The sequence below is a fragment of the Podarcis melisellensis genome (genome assembly GCF_964234715.1).
Source record: "Podarcis melisellensis genome assembly, chromosome: 5".
Classification (NCBI taxonomy): domain Eukaryota; kingdom Metazoa; phylum Chordata; class Lepidosauria; order Squamata; family Lacertidae; genus Podarcis; species Podarcis melisellensis.
The window spans coordinates 10839932-10855840 of NC_138537.1; the positions used below are offsets into that span (position 1 = coordinate 10839932).

Sequence of the window (15909 nt, forward strand, 5' to 3'; positions counted from 1 at the left end):
GCCAGTACTGAAAAGGCCCTGGCCCTAGTTGAGACCAATCTAACCACCTTGCGACTTGGGACCTCCAAAGTGTTGTCATTTGTGGACCTTAAGGTCCTCCACGGAGCATACCAGGAGAGGCGGTCCCGTAGGTACGTGGGTCTTAGGCCGCACTGTGCCTTTGTGTGGGGAATACAGGTCTCCTAACAAGTCTCAGCACCCTTTACAAATGACACTTCCCAGGATTTGGGGGCGGGGGACCATGATTGTTAAAGTGGTGTGATAATTCCTTAAATGCATGGTGCAGGTGTAATGATACAATGATCCCTACTTAGTTGAAAGAAGAGTACTTTCTGGGTTGATTCCTGCATTGCAGGGGATTGGACAAGATGACCCTTGGGATCCCTTCCAACTCTGTGATTCTGCTAGCTGCACAGCAGACATCCAGTTCAATTCCTCCAGGCCTTTATTTGGAAACAGCCGCTCACAGCGCCAGCTTGGCCTTAGAACTCTTTTTCATGTAGTTGCACTTTTTCTTTAGCTTTCCTTTCTGCTCGGAATGCTTTTCTGCCAATACCTGCTGTGCTTCCCTAGTTCTTTAAAAGCTGAACACCTTGGAAGGTACTTGCCTCCCCTCACACCTACCCTCAAGGCAAGGCCTGCATGGAAACACTCTTTGGGAGCTAAGCTGGGAAAGGTTGCTCAAAAGTCTCTGATAGGCATTTGAGGGTGTCGGAGCTGGTATCACTTTGGGGTTGCGATCGTATGTCTCTGTCCCAATTTGCTTTGTAATTTCTAACTTGAAATTGGAGCCACCCCAGGGAGAATTTATAGAACTATCCCCTGCCATGCCTCACCATTTACCTTGTCATGCTTCCATGAATCCTAGTTAGCATTGCCGGGCTTAAAAATGAGGGCAGGAAGTATCACCCTCACTCTGAATGAGGACTTTGGAAGTCGAATGGAATCTGTTCCGGAAATCCATTCGACTTCCAAAACATTTGGAAACCAAAGCATGGCTTCTGATTGGCTGAAGGAAGTTCCTGCAGCCAATCGGAAGCCACGGAAGCCCCATCGGATGTTCGGGTTCCAAAGAACATTCGCAAACCAGAACACACACTTCCGGGTTTGTGGCATTCGGGAGCCAAAACATCCGAGTACCAAGGCGTTCAGGATGCAAGGTACGACTGTATTAGGTTATCACAAAGCCAGTTAAGAGTGAGAACAAACAAACAAAATTCCCTTCACTATGCATTCTGCTGGTTAAAAAAATTACAACCACTAGAACACTGGTATTCCTGGGAGTGTGGTTGTTGTTGCATGTTTGTTCATATTCACATACATCATCGTTATCATCATCAAAATGCTCCCCAGCTTCTCAGCATGCAAGAAAGGGCGCTGAAAGTAGGAGAGGCTTTTGAGTTAAACCTAATTTTTGTAAAAGAGACAGGTGCAACAAAACACACACATGTCTCCAGTCCTCTCTCCTCACAAGGAAACTGTCCCTGTAAATCTTCCCCATCGCTTAGGAAAGTGGCAGGTGCAAAAGCTATTTTGAATGAAATGACCTTTAGCAAAGTCGCAGTGATTTCCCAAAGTGTCATGTCTGTGTGAAATGTGACCATTTGTGCAAATGTATTGTTGGCTCTCAAGCTCGTCTTGTCCTTAGCTGTAACAACACTGATAACAATAAGAGCAGCATATAGCTTGGAGTGGATGAGATTTATTTTTTAGCTCCACAGAGTGACTGTTTCCTCCCTGAACTTGTTTGGCTCTGGAATGAAAGCAATGTATTCCTGAGCCCTTGCGAGAGATCTTGTTTTCTTTTCTCCTTCTCAGTCAATATCCAGGCGCAGCTAGAGAAATGGGATGATGTGAAGTTTCATGGAGACAGAGCCAGCAAAGGCTTCCCAGCACCTGAGAGAAAACCTTCATCTACTAGAGCTCCATCAAAAGAATTTCTATGGTAAAACATACTTACCAGCTTTTGCAACAGGGCCGGCCCTGCTGTTGTGCAGGGTGAAGCATCCTGCCTCGGGCAGCAGGTTCAGAGCTACCATTATTATTATTTTATTTTTATTATTGTTTAATGTTTTATTCAAGTTCGGGATTTTTACATACATTATATTATCTCGTTCCAATTTTAAATTTCCCGTACAATTTTTTCCTTTCCCTCCCTCCCCCCACCCCCATATCCCTTGGAAGGGTTCAAACTATTGTCCTCAGCCATGGGCATAGTGTCTTTAGTTTCCACCGAACGTCTTTTGTTCCAGTAGTTTTTATCCATTGAAGATAGGGGTTCCATCTGTTCCTTATCATGGTGGACTTGATCTTCCACGTTGTTTCCTGTGACATGACTGCGACAATGTCCGACTGAATAAGTTCAAACTGTCCATGCCTCTACTGTCCTTTTTCCTCTTATCTTTCCAAGCTAAAGCTGGACACTGGACACCTTTCTCTATAGCCGTGTTTCCAAGTACACCCATTGTCATGAAATCAAAGTCTATTGAAAGCTTCACTTTAAAAAATTCATTCCTTTACCTCTGGGCATTCCCCTCACCAGTACATATGGGAAAACCTCCCTTGGCTTGTTTACAGTGCCAACAATTAGAATTCAGTCCTGCTACCATATTAGCTAGCAGAGATACCATTAAAGGATAGCAAACTGTCATGTATTAATGGCAGGGATGGCCAATTCATCATGAGCCCATGGCTTTCTTGGCATCACTATTCCCAGAGGCAGGAGGGCAAAGATGTTCATCTGCTGCTTCCAGATTTTGCAAGCACTCTTTTCTAGGAAATGAAATGGTGCTTGTAAAGAGATCACTGGGAAAGCCTCACAGCAGCAAAAGGGACAACTTTACGATATCTTTCAATGTTTTGGACATTATTCCCAATTGAATTGCATTTAAGTTCACACCCACAATGTATATTTAATGCACTCTTATACCACTTTAAGAGTCATGGGTTCCCTCTGCCCCAGTATCCTGGGAACTGTAGTTTGTTAAGGGTCTCCTAGCAACTCTCGGAAGTGAGAGCTGGACCATAAAGAAGGCTGATTGCCGAAGAATTGATGCTTTTGAATTATGGTGCTGAAGGAGACTTTTGAGAGTCACATGGACTGCAAGAAGATCAGACCTATCCATTCTGAAGGAAATCAGCCCAGACTGCTCACTGGAAGGACAGATCGTGAAGCTGAGGCTCCAATACTTTGGCCACCTCATGAGAAGAGAAGACTCCCTGGAAAAGAGCCTGATGTTGGGAAAGATGGAGGGCACAAGGAGAAGGGGACGACAGAGGACGAGATGGTTGGACAGTGTTCTCGAGGCTACAAACATGAGTCTGACCAAACTGTGGGAGGCAGTGGAGGACAGGAGTGCCTGGCGTGCTCTGGTCCATGGGGTCACGAAGAGCCGGACACGACTAAACGACTAAACAACAACAGCAACTCTCAGCAGCCTTAACAAACTATAGTTTCTAGGGTTCTTTGGGGAAAGCCATGATTCTTAAACTGATGAAAGATTGCTTTAAGCATATGGTGCGGAAGCAACCTCAGAAAGCTTTTCTTAAAACAAAACAAAAAACCCACCTTTGCTACTGACTTTGCTCACTTTCACAGAAACACTTCTGTTGCTCCTCGCTACAACTTCTACAATACCTGCAACAACAGAACCATTTTTCTCTTGCCACAAGCCTGGGAATTATAATGAGTTGTGCCAAAAGCAATCATATCACTAGCCTTTCTTCCTCTATTCACTGTTTTCCACATACCTAGGACGCAGGTGGCGCTGGGGGTTAAACCACAGAGCCTAGGACTTGCCGATCTGAAGGTCGGCGGTTCAAATCCCCACAATGGGGTGAGCTCCCGTTGCTTGGTCCCTGCTCCAGACAACCTAGCAGTTCGAAAGCACCTCAAAGTGCAAGTAGATAAATAGGTACCACTCCGGCGGGAAGGTAAATGGCGTTTCTGTGCGCTGCTCTGGTTCACAAGAAGTGGCTTAGTCATGCTGGCCACATGACCTGGAAGCTGTATGCTGGCTCCCTTGGCCAATAAAGCGAGATGAGCGCCGCAACCCCAGAGTCAGCCACGACTGGACCTAATGGTCAGAGGTCCTTTAGGATCATGAAGCCTGCATCCTATGATGTAGGCAAGACTCTGTGTGCTTTTGTCCCGAATGCATCTGCTCTGCCATTCTTGCAGTGACGGGATCTACAAATCCTTTCCCTTCCTTAGGTCTGCAGAGAACAGGTCTCAGTCAGAGCTGGCCACTGTCAAGACTGCACTGGAATCTGACTCAGCCTCGGATATAGAATTAGCACCTGCTCCTGCACTTGCACCAAAGGTAAGAGGTCAGCGTCATTTGGACACGTTCTGCGTTCAAGGAAGGCTTTTCCCAGCTGGTGTCCTCCAGCTGCTTTGGACTACAACTCCCATCAGCCCCAGTGGGAGAAAAGCAGCTAAATTTATTTCTTTGGCGGGGGGATGGATTTCAGCACATCACTCCCTCTGCCTTTTCTCTGCTCTAAGCGATGTATAATAACATCCATGCTTAGTTAGTTGACCATTAGTAAAAGGTACGTTGTATCAATAATCATTTTAATTTCTGGGGATTTATAGGAATTCAGAGGGAGAAAGTGTGTTGGGGCAAACATTAGCGTAGCGGGTGGTGAAATGTTCTTTGGCCTGGCAGCAACCCCTGAACAACTCTTCTGGGCAAACATGTCAGCAGTGTATGTCTCCCGCTCCTGAGAATACTCTCATATACATACATGAATATATACAATACACACATGGGATCTGTGCGCTGTCAGGCAAGGACACACACCCTCAGCTGATTGGCACTGATAAGCAGAAGAGGGAATTAATCCGCCCTTCCAGACATCAAATGATCAGTCTGATGACTGGGGAGCAAAGGGATTTGCATCCTCTTTCTGCCCACCCGAGTGCCTACTTTAATTTTTATTCTCATTGCTACTGCCACCAAAACCATGGGAGATGAGATCAGATCTTTGGGACAGGGTTTAGCCACCCACTATGTAAACCAGTGAGCCTTGGGCTTGCCAATCAGAAGGTCGGCGGTTTGAATCCCCGCAACGGGGTGAACTCCCGTTGTTCGGTCCTGCTCCTGCCAACCTAGCAGTTCGAATGCATGTCAAGGCGCAAGTAGATAAATAGGTACCACTCTGGCGGGAAGGTAAACAGCGTTTCCATACGCTGCTCTGGTTTTGCCAGAAGTGGCTTAGTCATGCTGGTCACATGACCCGGAAAAACTCTGTGGACAAACGTTGGCTCCCTCGGCCAGTAAAGCGAGATGAGCGCCGCAATCCCAGAGTCATTCGTGACTGGGCTTAACTGTCAGGGGTCCTTTACCTTTTATGTTAGGAGGAGGATACTTAGGACCATCTCTCCATGACATGAATCCTACAGATGACCAGGATTTGCCTGTTTGTTGTAGCTTCTATCATTTGTGTGCTACTTCACATAAGGCTCTGGAAAGTCAATTGCAAGTGGGGGGGGGAGAGATCACCACCAGTTGGCTGTTGGAAAAACATGAGATTTTTTGACACAACACTTCCTTGCCATAAATACTCTTATGGGCATAAATCAGAGTGACTGCAGCTCAGCTCTTGCAGACGTGCTGGAAGATTGATACTGCAGTAAAAATAAAAAAGACCGCGTAACCAAAACATTGGCCCATTTCCTAAGTGGTGAGCTTTTTAACATCCGGTACTTAAATTCATTTTAAGGAATGTGATGGGATTTTATTGTTTTTAATAGAACTAAAATTCAGCCTGCTTATCATACAGGTCCAAGCACCTGATGGTCACAGCACAGCATGGTCAAGGGCAGCACAGACGAACCTGGGTGATCAGCTGTGCCACCACACAGAGGAGTGGAGTGGACTTCTACACTCTCTCTCTCTCTCTCTCTCTATCTATATATATATATATATATATATAAAATGCATTCATATCCCACCTTCTCCAAAGAGCTCACAATGGTATATGCGGTTCTTCACCCTCCCTTTTTTCCCCCTTACAACAACCTTGTGAGGTTGCACAACAGAAGCATTCCGGGATAGTTCCAAGTGAATAGTTCCTGGGATAGTTCCTGGATAATTCCAGGCCTTTCCTCCTTTTTGTATCCATACATGACTCACTGAAAGGCATTCCATATGCTCTTTTGAAAAATTCGCATATTCAGATCTGCAGGTAGAAAATCTGTTGAGACACCCAGAGGGGAGCTTGCTCTAAGTTCAGGGAACGGGTTGTTGTTGTTGTTGTTTTGTCCTGTTTATTTAAGGGGAATGTAGCCTTCTCTTGTGACTAGCACAGAATGGATGCAGAAATATGACAAATTCAATGTAAGAATAGAAAAAATTAGGAACTGATAGAAACTGAAACTGACAGATTTGCCTACCCCGCCCCTTAGCCATGGAGTGGGGGGGGGGAATTCCTCCTTAGGGAGTGGGAACTAAACCTCACCTCCCCAGGGACCAAAATCCCAGTGTAAAGACAAAAACAGACCACATCTAGTTTGTTGGGCAATTTGACCATCTTTTAACACCTACCGTGCTTCCTTTTTCAAATCTTCAAAAGGACCTCATATTGAATCTTGAGCATCTTTATTAATCTTAACAGTTTAAAATGCCACGAACGTTTAAATTAATATTAACATCTAATAGATTATTATCAAAAGGATTTTAATCCAAGTATTGCTTATCAGATGCCAGCCCTAGTTGTGACTTAGTAAGGTTGTAACTCGGAAGTAAGCCCCATTGAACTCTGTGGGATTTACTGCTGGGTCCACATGCAAAGGGTCGAGCTGCCAGGCTGTAATGCTGTCCATGCTGGTTAAATGCTATTTATCTCTGTGGGATTTAAACTGCCCAACCGTGAAGGGAATTGCAGCCTTTTCCTTTGGAGTGAGAAAGGGCCTGCTATATCTGGCACCCACAATATGGTGTTGCTGTGACAGATTCGAACTTCGCAGCTGCCGTTGCGTAACTGAAAAGATTCTCTGACATCTTGGCTGGATAGAAACACTTTAAATGATGCCCTCAGGGTCTCTGTTTCTCAGATTGTTCGTCTGCATGCACAAAGCAAATCATGCCCTTCATATTTAACTACGGTCTCCAAGCTCATGCGTCTGTCATCTACCTAATCCAGACTTCCTCAACATGGTGTCCCCCCATCTACTTTGGACTACAATTCCCATCAGCCCCAGCCAGCATGGGTGGTTGGAGGCAACTGAGCTAAGTGCTAGAGTTCATCTTGTCAAAAATTCCACAATTCCGCATGTGTGGTTCCTTGGAGATCCTCTTTGCCATTCATTCTTCACAATGCTCAGAGATTCCACATCTTGCTTAGATTACGGGAACAAGGAAATCCAAGCATGTCATCCTCCCGTTCTGTATTTTAAGCAACTTGGAAAGTGCATGGAAATAATTGTGGTGGCATGTAGTGTTGTGGTAGAGCTACATAGCTGCTGTCCTGACACCAACATCACCAGGAAGGGACAGATAGTAGTAAGGTCTGGGCCCCATAAGTGCTCCAACGGGAGCACCAGATTGTTCCCACTGATGCACTCACACAACCTTGACTTATTGGCCCCTCTGCCCTGCCACTGGCCCATCCAGGTAAGCAACAGTTCTGGTGTCAAGAAGGTAGCTTCACAGCTCTGCCCCACCATGTACTCAACTACTGATTTGTCCTTTATCATTTACAAAGACATGATCCATCATCCCACCTGTGGGAAGTCCCATAGAGCTCAGTGAAGCTCTTTCCCCTCCTTCTCTTTCCATAAAAGCCCTAAGTCTGACACAGAACACATGGCCATCATCAATGCTCCTCTCAATAATACTTAACTGTTCTATCTATTATCTCCCATGCTGTGCAGTGGATGGGGGGGTGACTGAAGCTGAAAGAGATTGGCTTGCCTATGGGCCCCTAATGAGGTCAGGGCAGAGACAAGATATGAACCAGAGACTTCCTAATTTGTAGCTCAGTCTTTTAGTAGTTACACTGCACCAACTGTCTCATTCCTCTCCAATGCCCTGTGTGAAGGTTACCCATATTTAACCTGTGCAGTGGCGAGGAGCAGACTGGCCAAATGTGATGGGCATGTATAAAGAGAGCTCATGCCATCGTTTTGTAAAGGAAAGGTGTCAGTGTCATGCCTGAGCTTAATTCTCTGCCAATTCTATGTTCCGCAGGAGAACCAAAACCATGCAAACACCAGATGTCCTCAGCTTTCAGATTATGGATCTTAGATAACCTGCTCAACACACTGTATGCTTTGCTTATACATTCATGCTGCAAAGCCATTTTACTCTGAGACTATAATTTCAGACATGCTTACCTGGGAGTAATTCCCCCTGAGCTCAATGGGCTTACATCTGGGTAGACACATATAGTACTGGAATTTAAAGTGATCCTGGTGGGGATTGCATTGCATGTACGTTGGTAACCTTAACATCCTCTGATCACTTCCTTTTCCAGTACTGTTCAGTGCAAGGTTGATGGACACCTCCTACCCCCCACCTCCCCCCAAAATCAGTCTGGACTCATTTTAATGCAACAGAAATTATAGCCAGCATGAAAACAGCTCATTGCAATTGAATAACCCCCAAGGATAATAATAATGCATAATTATGTAAGTGGAAGCTGTTGTGATCTGCTGTTGGGCAGGCATCTGGCTAATGAGTTTAACCTCAGACAAGTGTGGGGTCAGGAGCTTAGCAGAATCGAGGCTTTTTAGGTCATTGCACTATTTTTCCTCCCAGTGAAAGAGGGTGTTTCTTTTCACTGTGATCATGAATTCAGAAGTTTTTTCATGAAAGGGTGCTTATAAACTTGCATTGTACTTTCCCCATGGGGAGAATACTGGGAAGGAAGCTGAACAAAGGAAGCAGCCAAGAATAGCAGAGAAATGACAAATCACTCCTGTTCAGGCAAAATGGAAAGCAAACGCAAAAAACATTGCTCCATCAAGCAAGCTCAGGTGCTTGGAACGTTAAGATGAACTAGTTCAAGTTCATCCTGTACCAAAAATGAACTAGTTCAAGTTCACCCAAGTGAACTTTTTAATTCATAAAATAATTAATCAGCAGAAAAGTTTTAGTTCAGTATTCTGAGTGTTACCAGCTGCTATTATTATTATTATTATTATTATTATTATTATTATTATTATTACCAGCTGCTGGGCTGAAGTATAGGGTCAACAACTAAATCAGGGACCACACACAAGGAACATGATCTCTGCTGGACATAATTTCAGCGAGTGAAGCTATGATTCTAGTATTTCCATACTAGAAAACATTGCTTAATTTGTGCCAGGCACACAACTGTTAAAGGCACAAGGCATCATTCAGTTAGTTCCTATTTGTATACTTTTCAATTGCAGGGAAGATACAGGAAATTCCTCCTATCCCTTCCTTCTGATTGCTTAGCAATAATGACTAAGTGGTTAAGTACCCTTAGCAACAGCAGCACCTCTGGATCTGCCTAATAAACCTTGGAACACTTCACTATGTTTTGCTTTATAACTTATAGGAGTCCAGTTGTCTTACTTTTCTTTATTTACTGAAAGCTAAGAGACCAGGCCTCCTACAGGGTGGAGCAGATAAACTTGAAATTGTTCAAAGTTCTACCCCAGAGTAAACCTAATGCACCTTTAGTTCAATGCATTTAAACTTCATTTAAGTGAACAAATTTATTCCAAGCACTTCCAAACATCTACATGGGTTGGTTTTGTCATTTTTTGAAAGGATTATTTGACTGGTAAGAATTGAACAAGTGCATGGCCACGCTAGCTGGTGACACTTGTAGCACAAAATATCTGAAGAGCACCAGGTTGCTGAAACTCTTCTAGATTTTGTAATGGGGTGACAACTGCAGCAGACAGGATAGCATCTGCTGTAGACAGCCTTTAAATATCAATGGGCTTCTGTTGAATATTGAGGGCTGAATGACATCATGCATGTTCCCCTCTGCTGAGGGTTTGTTGACTTTTTTGTCTGAAAGGAGCTCTCAGGAAATGGCGTCAAGTGAAGATCAGCAATTGAAAATCGTGAAGTAAGCTCTTTATTCAAAGAAACCAAAACAGTACAGGCTTAGTGATCTCAGCAGCTCTTCCCAGTGTGGCAGTTGTGAGGACTGAAGGTTCTTCCCACAGCTGCCTAAGTCCCCTCCTTTCCAGGGGTTTCTCCAAGCAATTGGAGACTGTGTCTGTGTGCAACCAATCTCTCCTCTGCTCCTTTCATTTCTCTGTGTGTTCTGGGAGACCAGGGGGACGGGGAGCTGGTCACAGCAGGAGGGGGAGATTCCCTGGATTCTTCAGCAGTCTGTCTTCTCTTAGTCTCCTGTCTCCCCTCCTCTTCTGCCTCTAGGTTCTGGAGTGCTCTCTGTCCCAGCTTCGGCTTGTTCACTAAACCCTGATGCCTCTTCAGCTTCCAACATCTCCTTCTGCTCCCTCTTCTCCCTCTGACCACATATCGCCATCCCACCACCAACCCCCTGGCTCTGAGCCTTCATCCCCCAGGGGGTTCTCCAGCTGGTACCTCCCACTGCTCCTCTCCAGCCAGTCCATGACATAAGCCTATGATCAGGAGCAAAAGAGTAGCCACACGGAGCTGAAGGTTTTCCTTCTGGGCTAATTACCTACTCATAATCTTCTCTCACAATTTCAGGGTTGGGCCATGGGCAGCTGAGGTGAGCCAGGGACCAGAAGCCTTTGGACATGTCAGTGTCAGGAGTTCAGCCTACACTCGAGTAGGACCCTGGCAGAGAAACATGCCCGACTGGCATGTTCCTTCCCTCCTGGTGGATCGTTTGGGAGCTTCATAAACTTTCTTCAGCCCGAACGTCACAGTGACCGATGCCAACCGACACCGGCACACTTAGGGATCCGCAGAGTTTGTGCAACTTGCACGGGACAGACCTCAACAACTCAGCATTTTGGCTAATCTACTTTATTTACATATAAACACACACGGAGCACTGCAGCATGACTCTCTCTCTAGCATCAGACAGCAAAGAGGAAAAGACAAAGCACAATAGTCCCACTTCATGGAACACAATAATGCAAACATCCGTCACTTCCCACTCTGTGGAGTCAAAACATATACTGTCATGTGAAAGACAACAATCCCATGACTGCAGTCATGGAGCAGGAATTCTAACAGTCAGAACTACAGTTTTATGTGCACTGCATAGAGATCAGTTTTGTTTAAAAAGTTGCTTAAATAAATAATACACTAGAGGACAAAGAAGGAGGCAGGACTGAGGAACAATCCAGATGTCAGGGGTAAACTCCAGTTCGCAGAGGTTTTTTTGTGGGAGAAGCCATTTGCATTAAATATACATTATGGATATACGTCTGGCTGTGCTGGCTCTTAATGCACGACGTTGGCTCTCAGCAAATAATGTTCTGTGCTGACTGCGTTTTATTTTACTTTTTCTTTTAGGCACGATCAACCAAAGAGCAACGTTGGGGCGGTGCCCTCCTCTCACGAAATCATTCTATGGAGGAGGAATTTGAAAGAGCGAAAGCAGCTGTTGAGGTATTGTTTGACGTCTTGGAAAATGTCCCACCTGAAGTCGATCTAGCAAAGCAGCCTTTTGTTTAATGCAACAAAAGCACAACCTGGCATTTAGGCAATTTGAGCTAAATGGAGCTAAAGTGATTGTGTTTCCATTGGAAAAATGAATGGCGTGATCCTCAGCATGTTTCTCTGTGACATGGTTTCAAGTAGATGCGCTTAGGAGTGCCACCAAAGGGGAGCTTCTAGCATAAACAGTTTAAAGCACGGGAGTGGTCTTGCTAGTCATTCATCTGAGTCTGGGGTAAATATTCAAAAAACATATGTGTAACTAGGTGAGCAAATGACCTAATTTCAGGTGTTTCTCACAGCAGGTTACTAGACCTCCCCCCCAATCAGTGGAAGGGTGGTTTCAGACCATTGCAATTTTTCTTTGAGATCCCATCACATTTTACAAAGTTCAGGTTGCACAATTAAAGTTTGGGTGGAGCTGTTGCACAACAAACTTGCTTCCTCCACAGATTGGACCTTTTAGGCAATGTTAGCTGTTTAGTGAGCGTTCATTCTGATTTGTTTGCGAGAAGTTATTTGATTTTTAAAGTGTATTTATTCATTTCATAAAGTTTATATACTGCTGGATTGTACAAAACCTCAAACCTCACATGAAGGAATTGTCACCCCCATTTCGAATATGTTCTCCTTTCACTTTCCTTATTACAAAGTCTGCTTTTTTGTAAGCTGGGGGGGGGGTGAGGAGAGTTGGTTGTGCAAGAGAACCAAATCAACTATAATTGTGTAACCTCTCTTTGTCAGTATACGATTAAATCCCACTTGAAAATATCAACCATCTGGAAGTGCCCAGAGAGAATGGGCAACAAGAATTGCATGAGCGAGAGAGAAGAGGGGAAACAAACTTTACACACACACACACACACACACATCCATTGAAACATGCACCCAGCCAGTTCAGTGTGAGTCCCTGGTGAGGATCCCGAGGTTGGTGCAAATAGAGAGACACTCAAATCAGCTGTGCAATTCGGACCCTGGTTATACACACAGGTTTCCCTTGCTGTGTTGGGATATTTGAATCTCGCATTATTTTCTTTCGCATTTACAAAGGGTGCCCTACCCCAGGCACACACACCCCAGCACAAAAAATATTGGTCCTGACAACCAATGTCAGACTACAGATCTGCTCCAAATCCTCCCTTGAAATTGAATTTGGGAAGGAGCCTTAAAAGATAAGTTTATTCTGTGTGTGGTCTCAGGAGCTCAACCAGAATCTCTTGTTTTAGCAGCAGGTAGTAAAACCATTTATTCCAACCAACGGCTGCAAATCTAGGTGAGGAAGAATTGCTGTTCTCTCATTTTTATGCAATTGCATTTGCTTGTTTATCTCCAGCTTGATTCCAAAAGACTGAGAGATGGTGTTGTGGCTCTCTTTTCCCGATCTTCTTCTGCCAATCTGCCTTCAGCCTTTCCTCCAAGATCTTTGCCATTCTAATCTTATTCCCCTTGACTGACAGCATCCCTGATACTCCAAAGCTTGGCTTTCTTTTAGCACAACGTGAAATGATTTAGCAGCTTATATGTGGCTTGGGATGAATTTTCACGGTACTATTTTCAGGGATCTCAGTGGGATCCGGACAGTGTCCCTGTTCAATGCAAAAAGGCTGGGCCTGGCCACTAAGAAATCTGTGCCTAGGGACTGTGCCTAGGGAGACATTTTCAGAAAAGCATAATGCAAAACCTAGGCAGTTAAGTCAGAGCATTGACTAAGACTCAGCAATTCACATAGGCCTTGGGCAGCTGTTTCCACATTCAGGACAGCTGTTTGTGACAGCGCTTCAAGGACTGTACCACTTCAGAATGCAAACAGGCATGGGATGTATAGCAGACTGACCCCGCTAACTGCCCCCAATTAAATATAGCAGACCCACTGCAAAGTACAACAATTAAATGGATTTCTATAATTTACCACAGGCTATCTTGCCTTGTCTTATGTGAGGGAAACTTCAGTTCAGAGTGTCTCGGGCAGGATTTGATCAGAGAAGAACAGTTTTATTTACAAAAAAGATAGAGAGTTGGTGAAACAGGGTTGCGTCAAGAGATGTGTTCTTTCAGGTAGAAGTATGTTTCCAAGCACAATTCAAAGTGTTGGTGCTGACCTTTAAAGCCCTAAATGGCCTTGGTCCAGTATACCTGAAGGAGCGTCTCCACCCCCATCGTTCTGCCCGGACACTGAGGTCCAGCACTGAGGGCCTTCTGGCGGTTCCCTCACTGCAAGAAGCCAAGTTACAGGGAACCAGGCAGCGGGCCTTCTCGGTAGTGGCACCTGTCCTGTGGAACGCCCTCCCACCAGATGTCAAAGAGAAAAACAACAACCAGACTTTTAGAAAACATCTGAAGGCAGCTCTGTTTAGGGAAACTTTTAATGTTTAATAGACTATTGTATTTTAATATTCTGTTGGAAGCCACCCAGAATGGCTGGGGAAACCCAGCCAGATGGGCGGGGTATAAATAAATTATTATTATTATTATTATTATTATTATTATTATTATTATTATTACATAAAGATGTCACAGGTTTAAACACAGTAGTAGATGCACAGCTTTTCTTGAAATTCATTTACTCAGAAATCAGTTGTTACACTTCAGTTTCTGTCATTACGTGTGTGTTTTTAGGAAACCCTCAAATTTGTTGAGTGGAATTCTGAGGGACTGCATCACCAGACTCTGGTCTGGCTCTGCTGCCTGTCACTGGGTGTCACATGATTGAAGTACCCGCAATGCCTTTGGAAAAGTAGCTTTTCGGGAAAGGTGGTCTGCATAGCCTTCACCCTGACATGCTAGCTTTCTGTGTACAATGGCTCTTTGATATTCCCTGCTAAGTTGTGGGTGAACATATCAGACGACACAGCGATTCTTCAAACAGCTCTTGTTTATTCACAGGCCAGAACAGAACTGAACTGAAGGGTTCAGCCAGCCTGCTTATATAGAGCTCCACTAGAACGCAACAGTAACCATTTTCTGTAACTATCCAATCACTGAACGTCACTTTCGATCCCTTATTTGCATATGTGGACCTGAACTATCTACAGTATCCCCCTGCTGGCCCAGGGTGAGAACTTCAGTACATAACATTCCCAAGAAATATTGAATTGCATGCTGGACCTTCTGCACTGCCTTGTGTTAGTCCTTATTGAATCATCCAAGTGGCACAGCTGGCAGGGAGAAGAGGTGAAAGCATCTAGACCTCATTATGTTCCCAACAATGTCTTTGGGAACACAATAGGACCTTGAGGCATTGTGGATCTGCTGAGCTTCACTTTGGAGGCTGCAGAATTCTTTTCCCCCTGGGAAGCTGACATTTAGGAGGGTGGAACTGATACACACACCTCCAATTTTGGTGGGCAGATCCAAACCCAATCCAGATCAGCCCTATTACTAGTGACATTTATACATTGTCTGTGTTTCAGGGCCGCGTTAAGCATTATTTACACTGCCAGCTCCTAATAGACTAATGCAGAGTAATGGCGTTTTATGAATCATAAATAAAATAATAAGGTGTTATTGAAGCCATTCCTGCAAAGTGCTTTGAACATTTGAAATGTGCTATATAAATGCTAAGTCTTTTTTCTTATTATTCCTTAAACCCACAATTTGTTTTCTAGTACAGATCATGCAATTTTTGTGGGTTTTCTGGCTATTTAGCAAGGAGCGGGGAGGAGACTTTATTTCTCTTTTGAATAAAACTCAGGCTTCAAATATGCCTAATGCTGGCAGCTATGCTTTTCAATTATGAAACATTCTGCACAAAGTAAAGAGACTCTTTTTAATAGCATCCTTTCTCTAAAACATTTCACCTAGAGAGATAATTAAAACATATTCATATTATGGCCAGGGGTGGGTGGGGGGTGGGAGCGAAGCAGCTATTAAATTGGAATGTAATTAAAATACAGCTTACTTAAAATTGGGGTGTAAAATGAAAAGAAGATCAGCTGTATTGAATTGCCACTGCAGTGGGACTGAAAGGGCAATAAGGCTATGATTTGATTGTTTTCTGATAATTAGGCCTATTTAGATGATATCCTCCTGCCATCTCAACATACTCGTCAACTGTCCTGATTTGAGCAGGACACCCCAGAATTAGAAGAAGCAAATTGTGTTTCTGAATGAATCCCAGAATGTCTCATTTTGGCTTTTGCAAGAGCGTGGCCTCAGAAGACACTCATTTTGTGGGGGAAGTGCACTCAGCATGAGTCACCTGGCTCTGTTGAGAACGTAGCCCCCAAAAGACACATATTTTGGGGGACCATGCTTTTGTGTGTCACATGAATCGCGTGGGAGCATCGCCCCGAAAGACAGACGTCCAGATTTTCCTCTA

General features: G+C 44.3%; 1 protein-coding gene across 7 annotated transcripts in view; it reads left to right on the plus strand.

Annotated features, from left to right (window-relative positions):
• PEX5L (peroxisomal biogenesis factor 5 like) overlaps positions 1-15909 on the plus strand; it is a 169523-nt gene that overhangs the window by 137350 nt on the left and 16264 nt on the right. For all 7 annotated transcript variants that reach the window (XM_081911020.1, XM_081911022.1, XM_081911023.1 and 4 more), the window contains 3 exons: positions 1819-1945; positions 4214-4322; positions 11448-11543. In XM_081911020.1, the coding sequence (XP_081767146.1) occupies positions 1819-1945; positions 4214-4322; positions 11448-11543 (332 nt within the window). The remainder of the gene's footprint in view (positions 1-1818; positions 1946-4213; positions 4323-11447; positions 11544-15909) is intronic.